This window comes from Periplaneta americana, chromosome 7 (assembly GCF_040183065.1).
Source record: "Periplaneta americana isolate PAMFEO1 chromosome 7, P.americana_PAMFEO1_priV1, whole genome shotgun sequence".
NCBI lineage: Eukaryota > Metazoa > Arthropoda > Insecta > Blattodea > Blattidae > Periplaneta > Periplaneta americana.
Genome location: NC_091123.1, coordinates 136,546,891 through 136,565,006, shown reverse-complemented (window position 1 = coordinate 136,565,006; position 18,116 = coordinate 136,546,891). Strand labels below are relative to the sequence as shown.

The following is an 18,116-nucleotide window of genomic DNA, read 5'->3' as shown; positions in this document are numbered from 1 at the left end:
GACAACGGTGTTGATGAAATAGAGGCTAAACTCGTCATCCTTCTCAAGCTTCTGGTGTACAACGGTGTTGATGAAACTACCACAATGACAGCGGTGTTGATGAAACTCCATAATGACAACGGTGTTGATGAAATAGAGGCTAAACTCGTCATCCTTCTCAAGCTCGTGCTGTACACCGGTGTTGATGAAACTACCACAATGGCAGCGGTGTTGATGAAACTCCATAATGACAACGGTGTTGATGAAATAGAGGCTAAACTCGTCATCCTTCTCAAGCTCGTGGTGTACAGCGGTGTTGATGAAACTACCACAATGGCAGCGGTGTTGATGAAACTCCATAATGACAACGGTGTTGATGAAATAGAGGCTAAACTCGTCATCCTTCTCAAGCTCGTGGTGTACAGCGGTGTTGATGAAACTACCACAATGGCAGCGGTGTTGATGAAACTCCATAATGACAACGGTGTTGATGAAATAGAGGCTAAACTCGTCATCCTTCTCAAGCTTGTGGTGTACAACGGTGTTGATGAAACTACCACAATGACAGCGGTGTTGATGAAACTCCATAATGACAACGGTGTTGATGAAATAGAGGCTAAACTCGTCATCCTTCTCAAGCTCGTGCTGTACACCGGTGTTGATGAAACTACCACAATGGCAGCGGTGTTGATGAAATGGAGGCTAAACTCGTCATCCTCCTGAAGCTCATGCAGTATATATGAAACAACTGGATTTTCATCTTCAACCTACATGTTAACTTCTTTGCAGTTCATGTGTATTGAGTCAGAGGCGGTGATGGCGGTAGAGGTTCCTTGTTGAACTGTTTGCAGCTGTTCTTGAGGTGCCGCGCCAGGTGGTGCCTGCGCACGAACGTCTTCTGGCATTTCTTGCAGCTGTAGGGACGCTCGCCGGTGTGGCTCCGCAGATGACGTCGCAGTGAGGACCAGTCCGTGAAGTTTTTGCCGCATTCGTCGCAGCGGAATGGGCGTTCCCCTGTGTGAGTGCGGAAATGGCGGTTCATGTTGCCCTGTAACAGAAAGCATGCTTGCTGAAAATATAGGCCTGGATGATGTTATAAAGTAGAATCATACGTTTGGTTACCTAAAGCCTCCAAGCGACCCACAACAGTGTAGATATGTATGGAGTATAGATCAGCGGCACTCGACCCTACACACAGTTCAGGCACAGTCTAGTATATACAGTCGCGAAGCTTGGGGTGATTTTTTGCATTTCTCGCAATAGTTGCTAGCCGCTTGGAGCGCTGTATGTACTAGGAACAATAGACTGTGTCACTGGCATCGTGATCTAATACAGGCCGTAAGGCAGACCATGTGACTCGCTTAACCCGATTACTAAGGGTGGCGTTTCGACCATATAAATTAATTGGAATGCATAAAAAGTAACATATATTTCTCTAAAATGTAGTGTACAGTAATTGCATTAATAAAATTTAAAACAATGATTAGGAGACACTTCAGACATAATTCCTTGCGAGTTAAGGTGTAATATTATTTTTGGTGTGAAAATTACGTTGTTCGTATGTGTAATAGACCTACCTGCCTTTATTTCGATTAAATATTGCGAAATTATTGTACATTCATTTATGCACGATTCAATAATTTTCACTTGCATCTCACGAATATTTAGATATGTTGAAATTATAGGTTATGTTTAATGTCCCAGTTGCCCCTTTCTGTCTAATTTTAGTGGTCTCCAATGCCCTGCCATTCATATGGAAATATTATAGGTTATGTTTACTATATCTTATATTCCTAAATTCGCAATTATACATTATCATTAAGCATAATGTCATGTATGATACTCCGCATATTCAATTTGTCTGTATTTTAATACTACAATTGAGTATTGAATTATTGTATTTATCTAATACCTAAGAGACGAAGTAACAATCGTACAATCATAAGAGTGGTATGATAAATTTTCTGTCTTTATCAAGGAAGGTAGATGCGCTATATTAAAATCACAATATAAATTATTTTTTATTAAACCTCAAAATACAGCTTCCATTCTAAACTTAAAATGTTGATGCGAAAAGATTATGTTAACATGTAAAATTCTCTTCACATTAAAATAACACAGTTTTGTAATTATTTCTGCAATATATTATGCAACAAGAAGTAAAGGAAACTTATGGACACATTACACTAAATAAATCTTAGCTATGATACGCAATAAAGTTATAATATAATCATTCACTGAGCTCCATACACTGAAATAGAAAACCCAAACGTATATTACGGCTTGGTCTAGATCGAAAAGACATTGACTGTGCCGTATTTCGCATTGTTGAGAAAAGCTGTGTAAACTGTGAAATGTTCGTTCTCGGTTGTAATAACTGTAAATGGCTAAAATACAATAATTTGAGTAATAATATGGGACAAGAAGACGTTTGTTGCACTATAAATTCTAAGAAAAAGAGGTCAGAGTTATACTTCCGAAAGATCCAGGAAGGTGAGTTTATAAAATATAATATATACTTTATGAAAGTAATATATAAACCTTATGTATTTCGTATTTCAATAGTGGAAGGAAGGTGTTAATTTTTCAAAAGAACACGATATCAAAAGTACAATACATTTTATCGTCTGCTAGGGAACGTCTCTGTGACGAGGCGACAGTAGCGATCCTGGTGGCTAGCAACTATCTATGGATGCATATTTCAACTGTCTATGTTTGCATATTTAGTAAGTATTGAGCTTCGCAACTGTATATACTAAACTGTGGTTCAGGTATGCTGTTCAGTGAACATACGAAAACAAAAACAGAGCTCGGTGCTTAGAGATCAGTGCTCTGATAGAAGAATTTTTGTAGCCAGCACTTCATTAGGAAAGAACATTTATTTTATCAGAAAGGAGAAATTTTTCATTTGAAACACATTTACAGTCATTCATCGTAATGTGTAGGGACTCGTAAAGCACGCACTCATAATTAGTCTTATTTTAAGACATTAATGATTTTTTATTTCTTAATTTCAACCTTTCATTAAATTTGTATTTATTTAATTTATTTAACTAGCTAGCTAGTGAGTACAAATTAAAATTATAAAACAAAAATGTTTGTGGCCACTACTGTAAGAGCCATGCTCGTGTACGGTGTGGTCTTAGCCAATAATATAACATAAAATTTACAAGGACAGTTTACTAAATACAGTAAGTAACTTAATTCAAACCAATAAATAACACACAAGAGCAAAAGGAATGTCTACTGTAGTAGACAGTATTTTTAACACAAACATTGCAAGAATGCACGCTGCGTCCACAATTTGTTTTGTCATTCACATTTCCTCATCTGAAAGATCTGGTAACAAAAGTGAAGCGCGGGAGGAGGAGACGGAGAATGAAGGCACTGACATGGACCACTCCTGATTGAAACACATTGTAAATCCTCATTAAAGTCTATAGTTTTCCCCTAAAACCTTCATTTTGTTGCATGTTCTTTTCCTTTATCTTAGCCAAATTCCAGGAAGTTGCCTCCTCTCTCCGAGATTTGCAGGGCAGTCATTGAAACAAGGTGACTAATTTTTAAGAAGTTGTGGTGCGAGTACGGTGAATAATATTTAAATGTCATTTTCTTTTAATTCCATATCATTTTTCCATTAGTTTAAGGGCATTTCAATGATCATTTTAAGTAGAGTTTTAGATCATCAACGTCCGCCCCCTATTGATCAGTAATTCACCTTCAGCCCCCTATTGATCAGTAATTCACCTTCACTTCGATGAAGCATAAAATACAATAATTAAACATCGTCTTTAATTGCAGAACGTACTGTACATCTAGGACTTTATTTACTGTAAATCGGTAAGTACGAATCTGAAATTGGATTCCATACTATAATTTTTTCTACGATAGTGCATAAAGTTGCATTTTACCCACTGTTATCAGTGTCTAAAGTGAGTCTTAAAACACTAGGGCGTAAAAAAGTAAGTAATCACTTTACACACTGCTAAAAATGCAATATTCAATGTATAAACTTTATACAATAAGAAATTAATGCATTACCTCAATTTTTCATGGCCTAAATATTACACGTAACACAAAAAAGTAACAAATCTAACATTCATATTTACATTTTAGGCTGTATTATTCTGAAGTTACATCTGTAGTATTCGTTGCAACAAGATGTAGGTCTCAACTTTTCCTAACTGCTTTGTTGATTATGCTGCTGGCCATGAAATCGTGATCATGAGTTTAGATGGCCGTGAAATCGTGATTTTATAACCTCTTCATCTTGAAATACAGAGTGTTAAAAAACTATCCAATATTTTAGAAGGTGATAGTATGCATCAAAACAAGGAAAAAAATGTCTAATAAACATGGGTCCTACAACACATACTTTCTGATATCCGAACACTTGTTCATAGGAGGTGTTCAATGTGACGTCCATTTATGGCAATGCATTTTTCTGCCCTACAATACAGCAGGTTACCAGATAATCATACCTTAATTGACACCCCTGGCAGGGAATAATGATACGTCGCAAGGAATACTGAAAACAAAAGTCTGGTTGCGGATATGAGCGGGGTTCAGCAGAGATGGTGTTGTGAATTTTGGTAATCAGCATGTGTAGGCTGATGAAAATCCCCATCCAGTTGAAGAAACAAAGCATCAGCACCTATTCTCAATCAACGTATGGGCAGGGGTTCTTGGCGATAGATTAAGAGCCATACGTGCTACTACAGAGATTAACTGGTGCTCGTTATCAGGATTTTCTTATTAACGTATTGCCTACCTTGCTGGAGTATGTGCCATGTCATCAAAGACTACAGATGTGGTTCATGCATGATGGCACACCAGTACATTTTTCTGCAATGAGCGTGAACACCTGACGCTGACATTTCAGGACCGCTGGATTGATTGGGGAGGCTACACATCTTGGTGTGCTCGTTCCTCAAATTTAAATCCCCTAGACTTATGGTTATCAAGAACAATCAGATAAATTTCAAAGAGTGTGTGATTCCTTATGCCGAAGTGTAGAGGAATGCATTGTCAAGAATGGACGTCACATTGAGCACCTCCTATGAACAAGTGTTCAGATCTCAGAAAGTATGTGTTATAGGACCCATGTTTATTAGACTTATTTTCTTGTTTTGATGCATAGTAGCACCTCCTAAAATATTGGATACTTTTTTTAACACCCTGTATTTATTTAATGTAATTTTATGCCATCGTAGAAAAAACATTATAATGATACACACTCGTGCCAAAAAGAGAACTTTACGAACTTGTATCATACATAATTGTTATTGTTCTACATTTCCACACCAGAGTAGTATGCTACGAGAACAATTTCTCGCCGCTGAAGAGAAAAAAAGTTCACAAAATTAGTATTCCCTCATAAATAATGATTTTTTTTTTTTCAGAGTACATACTTTTCACTACGTTCCATCTGAATGCGCGGTAATTGGTCTGCGCGAAGTTAGGCTTTTAACGTATTTCTTGATTGACGACGTTGTTTAGACCAATTTAATTTTAGCTAAATATTACAAAATTGACGACTATTAAGTTGACATACGTTAAGTAAATTCTGACGAATGTTAGTGCAATTGACGGACAGTGGTTAAAATTAATACATTACCTGCAGGTAAAACCTACGACCGCAGAGCGGGCACTCGAAGGACTTGACGCCTGTGTGAACCACGGCATGTTTCTGCAGGGAGGAGTTGCAGGTGAAGCGCTTGTCGCACTGGGTGCAGGCGAACGGCTTCAGGCCGAGATGTCTGTCCTCATGCAGCTTGAGATTGAACTTCAGGGAAAAGCGCTTGCCGCACTGCTTGCATTCGTACTTCCGGTTCCCTCCGTGGAACTTGTTCTGTAATAATTAGTAACAACAATATCACAGGAGTAAGAATCCTATTTCATGGTGAACCAATTCTTAAATTTAGGTATAAAAATGTTGCTTAATTTCGGTGTTATTTCTCACAAAAAAAAAAGGTAAATTCGATGTTATATCGCAAGTAAGAGATGTAACTTTTTGACTTTCGTCGTGCAAAATACATTACTGAATATAATTAAATAATAAAGATAGATCGCACAAATTGTGCATGGTGTTGTTAACACAGTTTGTTCGTTAGACGAACTGTCACTTCTCACTTTCATAAAAGTTCACAATAGACTGAATATACACTACACAGATTAAGAGGTCTGTATCATCCAGGAAATCGTAAGAATGTTCGCACATTTCTAGAAAACTTGCAGTTTTCTATCAGTAGAGAATCCAGTTTTCTATCAGTAGATACAGCAATTGTTGAGCTATTTTTCAACATATTCCCCACTGGAATTGAGATATTTATCATACCATGGGATCAATTTTTGTATCCTTGTGTAGTAGAAGTCAACCGCCTCGGATCGGAACCAACATTTGACAGCTGTCTGCACCTCTCTGTCGATTCCATGATATGATACATGTCTCAGTTCCGGTAAAGAATATGTTGAAAAATAATTTAACAATTGCTGTGTCTGTCCCAATAAATTCTTTAATGAAATTGTGTTTTCTTTTTCTGTTAACGACCCATGGCGAACTTATTTTTACGGTCCTCGTAATTGCGGTCGAGTGGCCAAAATTTGTATAAGTACTTCTTTTAACATTATTAACATGGTGAAAGAAAAAAAAATAACTTCTTTATCTGCCCCCATCAGGATGTTTGCTTGTAAGATGATTCTCAGTTTTAAGGATTCTACGAATTCCATCTTTTCAGATTTCGAATTATTATTCTCCGTAAGTCCACATGAAATTTAAGATATTAAAAAGAAAATATGAGTTAGACTGTCACGTCCCAAGTCGTTCTAATAAACGTTAATGACATTTATTGCACACTCCTTACCTCGTGTTTCTCTAGGATGTCGGTAGAGGAGAACGTTTTCTCGCAGAAGCTGCAACAAAAAGCAAGTCCACCTGCTATTTCTGACTTCTTCATCTCTGACTCCTGTATGGATTTTGTCTTAGAGTTGGATTCAGCGCTCTTCGGTTTCTTCTTAACGTTTCTAGTTTCTGTGTAATTTTTAAGATTCATCCTTGATTTAATGCCATCAGAATAAGTGTTGTCAGTAATTGAATTAACGGTTTGTATTGTTGAATCTGATTCTTTTTGTAGAATTTCTGGATTTGTGCCGTCCCTAGGCAAACTCACAGTTGATTCTGAAACATGACTCTCCGATGTTGCAGCGATTGATGGGAGACGAGATTTATGCGGTATTTTTACGTTGTCATGTGTATTAGCTCCCTCTTCTGGTGTTGCATTTACTAATTTTTTTGAAATTGAAACACTGTTAGATTTTTTATTACTTGTAGAACATTGTGGAGATGAAAGTTCGTGTCTGGACATAGATCCTTCGCAGTTTTCACGTGCCTCTGTCTTACGGTAAGGAAGTAATTCGCTTGAATTTGAGAATAATTTCATTAGACTTTGAGATAGTGTTTCCTTCACAGTTACACCTGATAACTTATTTTGTGAACTGCATCTCTTCTCTGCTGATGTTTCTATACTAGAATTTGAATTATTATTACTACATTCTAATGACAAATCTTCAGACTTTTCACGTTTTGCGTGTGTTCCTTTGGAATGAGTAGTGTTTTCATCACGAGAATGGGTTGAGCTGTCTTCTGTTTTGTTCCTTGATACCGTTGGGGTTGATCCAAACTTTTCATCTCCAGGTTTCTTGCCATTTTCCTTTTCCTTCGTTAGTGTTCTAGTAACACTGTTATCAAGTCCGCTTTTGCCTTCGAGAACTTTGTCCATTCCAGTGCTTTTACGTTTTGTCCAGTTTTCTCCTACCTTTCCTTGATCGTTCTTATCATAACTGACCGTTCTCTTGTCCGTTGGTACTGAGATAATTTCTCCACTCGTTTCCTTCACAGTTACACCTAATAACTTATTTTGTGAACTGCATCTCTTCTCTGCTGATGTTTCTATACTAGAATTTGAATTATTATTACTACATTCTAATGGCAAATCTTCAGACTTTTCACGTTTTGCGTGTGCTCCTTTGGAATTAGTAGTGTTTTCATCACGAGAATGGGTTGAGCTGTTTTCTGTTTTGTTCCTTGATACCGTTGGGGTTGATCCAAACTTTTCATCTCCAGGTTTCTTGCCATTTTCCTTTTCCTTCGTTAGTGTTCTAGTAACACTGTTATCAAGTCCGCATTTGCCTTCGAGAACTTTGTCCATTCCAGTGCTTTTACGTTTTGTCCAGTTTTCTCCTATCTTCTCTTGATCGTTCTTATCATAACTGACCGTTCTCTTGTCCGTTGGTACTGAGATAATTTCTCCACTCGTTATAACTTTATTTCCATTGTTTGTTCCATTACCAATTAATGATGAAGATAACTCTTCACTGTTAGCACCAATTTCATTATTTTCCACAGAACGTGAAGACTTTCCCTCGTCAGGTGACGTTTCATTGAAGTATGTCTTATTTTGTGGTGTTAATCTTTTCTTTCTCTCAAGTTCCATTTCATTAGATTTATTTAAACCATTATCAGAACGTCTTTCATCAGTTTTATTTTTATGTCTCCTATCATCTTTGATTGTTGAATGTCCTCTTTGATTACCACGAAAATAATGAAGAGCATTGCCTACCATTTTACTTCTTTTTCTGCTTGCTGGATTTGAAGCTCTTTTATCAGCATTTTTTAAGTTTTTCCAACTATAAGACCTAGACCAGGAAGCATTTTTTCTTCTTCTCCTCTTGCCAGCTCTATTATTTGAATACCGTTCACCATTTTCTTTAAAATAATTATTTTCTGAGAACATCGGTTCATGAGCATTTTTGTAAGGTTCATTATTCCACATTTCTATGTCGGTAGTTCCCTCGACGTGGTTTCTTGCATCGCTATAATCTATATTGTCCCTTATAATTTCATTCGTATAATTTGTTGACCAGAGATCACTTCGAGACATCCCTTCAAAAACGTTTGAATCCGTTGCTTCGTTTCTGCTTTTACTAAAAACTTCCCTCCTTGAGAGTATGAGTTCTTGATCTGAAATTTCATTAAACGTTTGTTTAGATGTGAAGTTTGTGGAAAAATGATGAGAGTTACAAGAATTATTTGCTGTAGAATTAATTTGGACATTGTTGAATGGCTGCATTGCTTCATCTCCTGAAAATTCTAGTGGCTTATATGCGACATGCCTTTTGTCAATTCGTTGCCTTCTTTGTTTATTTACCGTACTGTAATTATCCTCAGCGTTAATTATACTAACTCTGGATTGTTGAATGTTCCAATCCCAATATGTTTGGCTCTGTTGATTGTTGTGCATTGATTCTGAATTGAGAGAGTCGAAAACTCCGTATGTTCCCGTAAAATATTGATAGCGATGAATATCGTAATATATTTTGTCCCTTTCAGAATTAAAAACTAAGTTTTCCGACTGCGGTATAGAATTTTGTTCATGTGAGGAATTTACAATAACTTCAATTGGTGACAGATCACTTTCATTGTAGTCTCTTTCCTCAGATGCTGCGCTCCTAGTAATTGTACTCACTTCCTTAGTAGGGTTAGCGACATTATAGTGTTGTGTAGAATCTTGTGTTTTACTGTCAGATTCTCTGCAAATTAATTCTGAACCATTGGCCGACAAACGGCGATTATAAGCATGGTGTTCATCCGCTGCTTTCTCAAACTTCCTATGTGAAATTTCACTGTCTCCTTCGTTATTATTGTGATATCGTTGATTTTCGGAAGATACATTTATCGTCGGAACGTTCATAAACTTTACGCTTTCATTTTCTTTATTAATATCGGTAGATTTATCTTCTAAAGAAAGTGGGCTATTGTGTTCGTGTTGAAACTGCTTACAGTTCAAAGTTTCTTCCTTACTACCTTCAATTATAGATGTCACACTATCTAAAGCTTCCGCTTTACGTTTTGCGGATTTGGTGGGAATCTTGAAATTTCCTGAAAAGGATTTGAAACCGCATTTCTCCTTCACTATGTGATCCGTGGATTTGTGCCAGTCCCAACTTCCAAATCTGGATATTTCTTTAGGCGACTTAGATTCAGGAGAAGAAACACTTTTGAGACTATTTACTCGTTGCAGTTTCTTTTTGTTATTAATCTCTTCTGATCCCAAAGAACCATTAAGTCGATCTTCAAGCCCTGAATTGCAATTTTTACTGCTTTTTCCAGATTTAAAATCTTCAAAGCTTTTTACAAGATTACAGTCTTCAACATTCTTGTCAGAATTTGAAGACTGATTCAGAGTTTCCGGCAACTCCTTGTTATTATCCTCTTTATCAATTTTATCCGTAAATGGCTCTGTGGTGACATATAACATATCATTTGTCTGTTCTTTTCCACTGATCTTACTTTTCTTCGGATATGAAATGTTAGAACTATTTTCTGTAATGTTGTGCGTAACTGGCGCCATCTTGTCCATAATTTGTGTCACATTTTCCGTGACATCTGTCACATTTTTCGTGTCTCCTACTACATTGTTCGTGAGTTCTGCCATATTATCCGTGACTTCTGACATCTTTTTCATCACAACTTCAATCTTACAGCGATCCCTGTATTTTACAGATTTCTTCATTGGTAAGTCAATGTTAATAAGCGAAGAAAATTTCCTGTTTTTTACATTATGAATGGATTTAATCTTCCCTTTACTGTCGCCTTCTCTAGAAATAGTGCTGTTTGCAAGGCTTATGTTGTTAGGATTCGTCTCTTTCTTCAGTTGCATATTATTTCCCGGCACACTAATGGTTGAGGGTTTTTCGTTTTCTGCTGTGTTAAGACCGTGTTGCTGCTTTGTAACACATAATGTTTCTAAGACATTAAGTTCCGAATCGTAAGATCGTTTCAACTTTTTCTTCCCTTCTTCGTTACTTAGTGATCCTTTTTGTGTTGCTCCAACATCGGGCATATGCTCAGCGTTCTTGTTTTCTATCTTTGATGAATCTCCATCACTTACAACTTTACAGACAAGTGATCCTTTGGATTCGTCTGAATTTGGTATAGATTTTCGTCTTTTTGATGATGGGCTTTTGATATGATAGTTTTCATTTTCTGAATAAATGGGACCACTTTGGAAATTGTGAACAGATTCATTATTTGTTTCACTCAATCTGCGACCTCTATCCTTACTAGATTCATCTAAATTTTTGTCACTTTTTGGTGACCTTTTTGAAGTGTTGATAGAAAAATTATTCTTGGAGTATTGCTTCAATTCTGTGTTGGTTCCTTTTTCAGGTTTCGAGAAAGAGAAAATTGACCTACCATTCGCATTTTCAGTAATATTGCTTTTTGATTTGCTCTCGGCTTTCTTAATCCCCACTGACATTTCATAACCATTTTCCTTTTCACTCGATAATCTGTCACATACTTCATCAGATTCTGAGCATTTCCCCGCATCTTGTAGATTATTCATAACATGGACTGTTGATATGTTAGAATGTTTATTTTTACAGAATTGTGTAGGATTTTTAGAGTTATTAGTTACATTTTTTACTTTAATGCATCCATCTCTCATTTCTTTCTTTGTATTTTCTGACAAGGGGTGAAAAGCTGATAACAAATAAGAAGAAGAAGAGGAAGACGAAGAAAAATCATTACTTGAGGCCTGTTGGGAAAGATGTTCACGTGTTTTGTATTCATTTGTGTTATGTTTAATTTGCTCAATAACCTCGATTGGAACTGACTGGACGTTTCTGCTTTTAGGAGAATCAATAGGGAAACTCATTTTCTGACCTTCTACCACATTATTCATTTTTAAGTTTACAATACCGTTATCAAAACTCCCCTCCAGAGTCGATGACTTGTTTTGTCTATATGCTTTTGAATTAAAGCTATCACTTTCATCGCATAATACTCTTGAATTCATCGTTGCACTCTCGCTTGTCGAACTGCTTCCAGATTTCTCTGCATGTTTTATATTTGCCGATACTTTCAAATTTTCTTCAGGTATAGAATCTTTTCTCTCATTGATGTCATGACTCTGTGAGGTTGACACGTTTTCCTGTTTGATTGAAAAGTGTGCGCTTACTATTTTAGTATCTGATTTCTCTTTCTTTGATCGCCCATCACTGGTACCTGCAGCTGAAATGCTTCTTTCTGTGTTAATTGCAGATGTACTTGGTGTGTCGCACAATGTGGGAATTATTTGTTGTGTCGTACGCATATCTGCAGTTTCTTTCTCTTCTCTTTGATTATTATTGCTGCATTTCCTGAGTTCCTCTTCCAAACCTTGAGCACGTGATGTTTTTGTAAGAGAATCTGTGGTATCCTCTTGTTCTTCTGTTTCCATCCGTAAGTTGTTACATCCAGATGAGTTGTTTTGTAAGACAAAGTTCTTTGCCACAGTCTCTGTTGTCATTTTATTATCACGTACAGTCGCAGAGGGTTCGTTGGTTGCATTTTCGAGACTATTTCGATATACGGCACCTGTGTCAAGAGGTAATTCATGTAACAGCTTCTGTTTCATTGAAACTGCGTCAATTTTTCTTCTATCCACAGCCATATTTTCCTTGTGATTGTCTCTTATTGAAGACATCTTTCCTGCGTCAGCATCTTGTGTCGCCACGTCAGGTTCTCTCGTTGGTTTTTTTCCTTTAGATTCTAGAATTTGAGACTCTGCTTTTTGTACATTTTTACGACTAAAGTTACTTGAATCTCCTGTCTGTTTATTAGCGGACATCTGACTTCTATCCAGTATTGTCTGTTGAGTAGCTGATTTAATATTTTTCATCTGAATTTCTTCTACCTCGGTTTTCTCTTCTTTTACTCCAACTGTCTGTAACAAATTTTATAATTAGTTTGAAAATTTCATATACCAATTTTATTGTGATAGTTACAGTTAAAGTAAATACAATGAAACAGTCAGTTTTAAGCGAAATCTCGCCGGTTTGAATTCTCAAACAAGTATATCTGTAAATTTTGTTTGTATTGTGAAAAATATGATAATAATTCAAGTAATTAAGTATCATACTGTTTAATCGTAAGGTGACAGAAAAGTAGACCTCTAAGAAGCATAATATGGACAACAAATGGTAGATAAATGACGGTATTGCCTTTGTCTAGCTCATAAGTCTTTGAGCAGTTGGAGTAGCAACACACGAATCGAAAGTGCATTGAATGTAATCATTTGCCGTTGCTTAACACCTTCTTGGGTTACATTCTAACAGCTGTATCTCTGCACCCAATAAAAATTGGACACATATTTATATGAACTTTTTTACTCAGAACAGTCCATACTATCACCCCCTAAAATATTTACTACTTCAGAATCACCCTGTATATTGCCATGGCTGTCATGTGGGAAACATCGTGAGTGAGTGAGTGAGTGAGTGAGTGAGTGAGTGAGTGAGTGAGTGAGTGAGTGAGTGAGTGGACTGACGGAGGAATGAATGAGTGAAGAAACAAATCTCCGAGTTTCAGAAAGCTTTAATTTGGAAAATTCCGAAATATATGTAGCGGAATAGAAAAGAATAAAATGTTTTATTTTCGCTGGCAGAGTTAAGGCCATAAAGCCTTCTCTTCCACTCAACCAGCCTTAATCAATACAATAGTTACACTCATATCTAAGTTATGAATATTTACAATTTCTATATTCATTATGTAAAGAATTATAACTAAGTTGAGATAACGAGTTTGTTAAATGATAGGAATTAATTTAATAGTATTTACTAGAACTATGTTATAAGAAGGAAAATATAAATCTAAAATATAATGATATAATGAGAATAATATTAATGTAATCAGATTTTTCCATTAGAGTTCTTGTATTCTATTTAGAGAAATTAATGTCCACACCTGTGGAGTAACAGCTAGCGCGTTTGGCCGCGAAACCAGGTGGCCCGGGTTCGAGTCCTGGTTTGGGAAAGTTACCTGGTTGAGATTATTCCGGGGTTTTCCCCTCAACCCAATATGAGCAAATGCTGGGTAACTATCATTGCTGAACCCCAGACTCATTTCACTGGCACTATCACCATTTCATTCAGACGCTAAATAACCCGAGATGTTGATACAGCGTCGTAAAATATCCTACTAAAAAAATTGATTGTGGTAATAAGAATGGACAGATGTTAGTTTCATTACAAGTAACAAATATTAATCGGTAATTAATCTGTTAAGTAAGAATTTATGTAATTTTGACTTAAATTAAGTTATTGTCCAACTACCCCTTACAACGGGAGCGAGTTCCAATTTCTAGCAATTGAAACTGTAAAGGATGAAGAATATAAAGATGCCTTGTGACAGGGTATAATGATTAAATTGTTGTGATGAGATCTGATACTTAGCTGATGATTTTCGGATAAATTTTGAAAAGGAAGGAAGGAAAGTGTACAGACACTGAAACAAATTTGGGTCACCTGAATTTTCCAAGTTCCAGTTATAACATACTGCGCATGCTTAATGCTTACTGAGCATGCGCAGTATGTTATAAGTATTACTGGTCTGTACATAGATCTGTGGCCCATTTCCGTGGCACATTAAGTACAGTACGATTATTTAGTCCTGACAATCGCCGGCAATGTGCGCCTGGGTCAGGCGAGTCCATTAAGTTCCGCCAAGGGGTGTTCAGGATAGTCTGTTGCCTGCAGTCACAGCGATCGGATGTCACGCATGCGGTATAGCGTTGTGTTTCCAGTACAGTTAAGCTGTACTGCATTCCTTTACCGACCGCTAGCCCTTATCTCTACTCCGGAGCTCTCCCCATTTCTCCTATTACTTCTCCTCTTTCGCGTCGCTGAGCTGTCAAGACTAAATAATCGGTCTGTAGAGAATATAGAGAGACGGACCACTTGGGAAACCCTTTACACTTCTGTTTCCATGGCACCGTGAGTGCCGTCATTGTATTACATGAAAATGGAACAATTTTATCCGGATAGGGTTCCGCTTAAACGTTTTACGTTAAAATCAGACTTTAAGTAAGTTTACCTTAATTCGTAAAGAATAAAATATCATAGAATTGTGAGAAGTTTACTGGAGATTCAATTTTTATTATTTCCATCGAATAGATACTATAATTACCCAGTATATCCACAAGATTAACACTTCATTATTCTAACAATCTGACTGAGTCACTTATTATATTTGCGTACTCTCTACAATTCTTTCATCTCGGTTCCATATCAGTGTTTATTTTTTGGACTGTTATTTTACGACGCTGTATCAACATCTCAGGTTAATTAGCGTCTGAATGGAATGAAGGTGATAATGCAGGTGAAATGAGTCCGGGGTCCAGCACCGATAGTTACCCAGCATTTGCTCATATTGGGTTGAGGGAAACCCCCGGAAAACCTAAACTAGGTAACTTGCCCCAACCGGGATTCGAACCCGGGCCACCTGGTTTCGCGGTCAGACGCGCTAACTGTTATTCCACAGGTGTGGACTATATCACTATTCCTTGAAGACTTTCGATTCAAGGATTTCATTTGTGTTATGTAAATGCTGTATTTTACCAGCCATTTTGTTATTTTACATCGTTCTTATTCAGAATTTCAATCACTATGAGAATAGGTTTTGTGTTAGTAGAGTTTTTCTCAACTCTCACGTTTAATTGATCATCCTTTATAACAGATTTAGTCGCAAAGATCGTTTTTTTAACCTCCGTTGTTCTATGTATATACACTTTCAACACTTTAATAATCACTGGCTAACTTTACAACTTCTTTACTGTGTTAACTTTTTAGGAAATTGCCGGCTGACTAGTTTCGAAGTGTTACCCTTCATTGTGTAAAGCCTAGTGAAGGTACCGCGCAATATTCTGGTTTCCTATTGTGGTGCGGTGTGTTCATGATTGTGTCGAAAAGGGTTTGTGTTTTTAGGTTTGTAAATTTTATATTGCTCTAGAACAGCGTTTCTCAAACATTTTTGAAGTGGGGACCACTTTTTAAAGTCATTACAGTTCCGCGGACCACCTTATTCTTGTTTCCTTCAAAAGCAAATGTATCATTTTTGTAGCATATTTTAATGCCAGTAATTAAGGTTCCGTACTTTGGTCCTCTGTTATGAATTCGGGTGGTCCCTGGCTGGGTTACAGGCACGGCGCCAGATGTGCAGGGAAAAGTTGGCGAGAAACATCACGTTCATAGTGCTTTAAATCCCTCTTTTGTTGCTGAGAGTAGAGTGGGAAGTCAGTAGTTGAGTAGGGTAATGAACTTCATAAAATGTCAGTACTGGGAGAAAAAGTGAAATTCCATTTCCTTGTGTCATTTTCAAACTCTTTGATTTTAAGCTGTAGTGTGACACGCAATTCGTTTGAATTTTATTTTTTCTTCTGTCTTCTTTTGAAGGACCACAAGGCAGACCTCGAGGACCACAGGTGGTCCGCGGACCATAGTTTGAGGAACGCTGCTCTAGAATGTCAGGTTTCTGGTTTTTTGCTGGATGCCTAGTATTTTCATGTCAGTGTCTATGTTGCTGTAGTTGTGATTGGAATTTGTGATGTGTTCTGCGTAGGTTGAATTGTTGTGTAGTTTGGTTATGGCTGTGATATGTTTCTTGTAACATGTTTGAAATGATCTTCCAGTCTGTCCAATGTAGAAGTCGTTGGAACTGTTGCATAGGCCTAATAGTTTGTATACTCCTGTTAAGTTGTATTTGTTTGTGTGTTTAGGATAACACTTCGAAACTAGTCAGCCAGATAATTTCCTAAAAGTTAACTCAGTAAAGAAGTTGTAAAGTTAATCAGTAATCGTTTTTTAATTTCGAAAAAGCCTTTGTCTTCGCTCTCTTTCCTTCCTCTGTCTCACTCATGCGTAATTAATTTTACTCTGCAAAATGATTAGTAACAATGCATTCTGATTACTTTATATAGGCTACAATATTTTCATGGCTTACAGAATAATAATTCTTGTAACATTTCTGTCGGCATGTTTTCCTTCGAAAGATTTTCGTTCTAGGATACATAGGTAACGGGGAAATACACATACCTAAATTTTATGAACAGAATTAGAATTTTCGTGGAATAACTACAGAGTGTAACAAAAGTTTCTGGTACAGAGAAAATTTAATTTTTTTTTTATATATTTGGTGGTAAATATCACATTTTCAGCCAAATTATTAATAAAGGATTCCATCACACCACAATCAAGTAGTTCCAACTCCTACAGCATAAAATTTGGTCATGGTTCCTGAGAATATGGAAACTAAACAAGAGAATAATTTTAACATACTGTTACAGAAACTTTTGTTACACTCTGTAGTTTACACTTCAAGAATATTTCAACAGCTGCAGTGACCACAGTTTATCTGTAATTCATTTAAACATTTTAATAACAGTTACCTGTGGACTCATGGTTTCTTCAGCTAACGATGCTCCATTCTGATCTGCAGTTGCTTTTCTCTGCTGTAAATAATTTTTTTTGTAAATTTTTTGAGAATTATTCTAAATTATGATATTGTAAAAGAAGTTGATGAGATGAAATTACAAGGTGGGTCAAAAGTCGCTTTCCCCAATGTTCGTTCTTAGGTTTCATACTTTTACACTTATAAAGATATCATAACTTGAACAAACGAATAGATGGTGTAATAAGTGGTGGGTTGGCAACCATGTTCATGTGTCAACTGTTTTTCAATTATCGTTTCTTGGAAACAGCCCAAATGTAGTTGATATGACAACAGGATGGAGCACCACCATTTTGATGTGGGAGTGAAGGATTTCTTGAACTAGTAATTTCATGAATGGATTGGCTGTCGGGCACAACAAAATGGTCACTCAGATCATGCGACCTGATAAAATGTAATTTTTCGCTGTGGGTATCCTGTAAAATGATCTTTTTTGCTCAGAAATCGCAGGATCTGCATTAATTGCAACAGATGATCGAACAGTCATTCGTGAAAATCGATGAAAATCGTGAGTTCTGTTCTATCATCTGGAAATCAGTGTCTAAATATTGTGAATTGTGTATCGAGAAACAGGGCCTCCATTTTGAACAAAATCTGTGAGGAATGTGTAGTCAAATTTAAACTGAATGTAATTAAATGTAAGGAAGTGTTTGGGGAAAGCTACTTTTAACCCACCCTGTATAATAAACTATTCAAGTAATTCGAATGATAATTATGGTATTGACGGATGAATATGAAAATAATAATAATAATAATAATAATAATAATAATAATAATAATAATAATAATAATAATAATAATAATAATGAAA

At 36.5% G+C, this 18,116-nt stretch overlaps 1 protein-coding gene across 2 annotated transcripts in view; it reads right to left on the bottom strand.

Moving 5' to 3' along the window:
- Positions 1-409: 409 nt before the first annotated feature.
- LOC138703461 (uncharacterized) overlaps positions 410-18,116 on the bottom strand; it is a 42,671-nt gene continuing 24,964 nt past the window's right edge. The window contains exons 4-7 of one of the 2 annotated variants that reach the window (XM_069831341.1): positions 17,244-17,306; positions 6,843-12,746; positions 5,597-5,830; positions 410-1,027 (exon numbers count right to left, since the gene is read on the bottom strand). In XM_069831341.1, coding sequence (XP_069687442.1) covers positions 770-1,027; positions 5,597-5,830; positions 6,843-12,746; positions 17,244-17,306 — 6,459 coding nt within the window. In that variant the 3' untranslated portion in view covers positions 410-769. The remainder of the gene's footprint in view (positions 1,028-5,596; positions 5,831-6,842; positions 12,747-17,243; positions 17,307-18,116) is intronic. The other variant, XM_069831340.1, reaches the window with a different exon arrangement.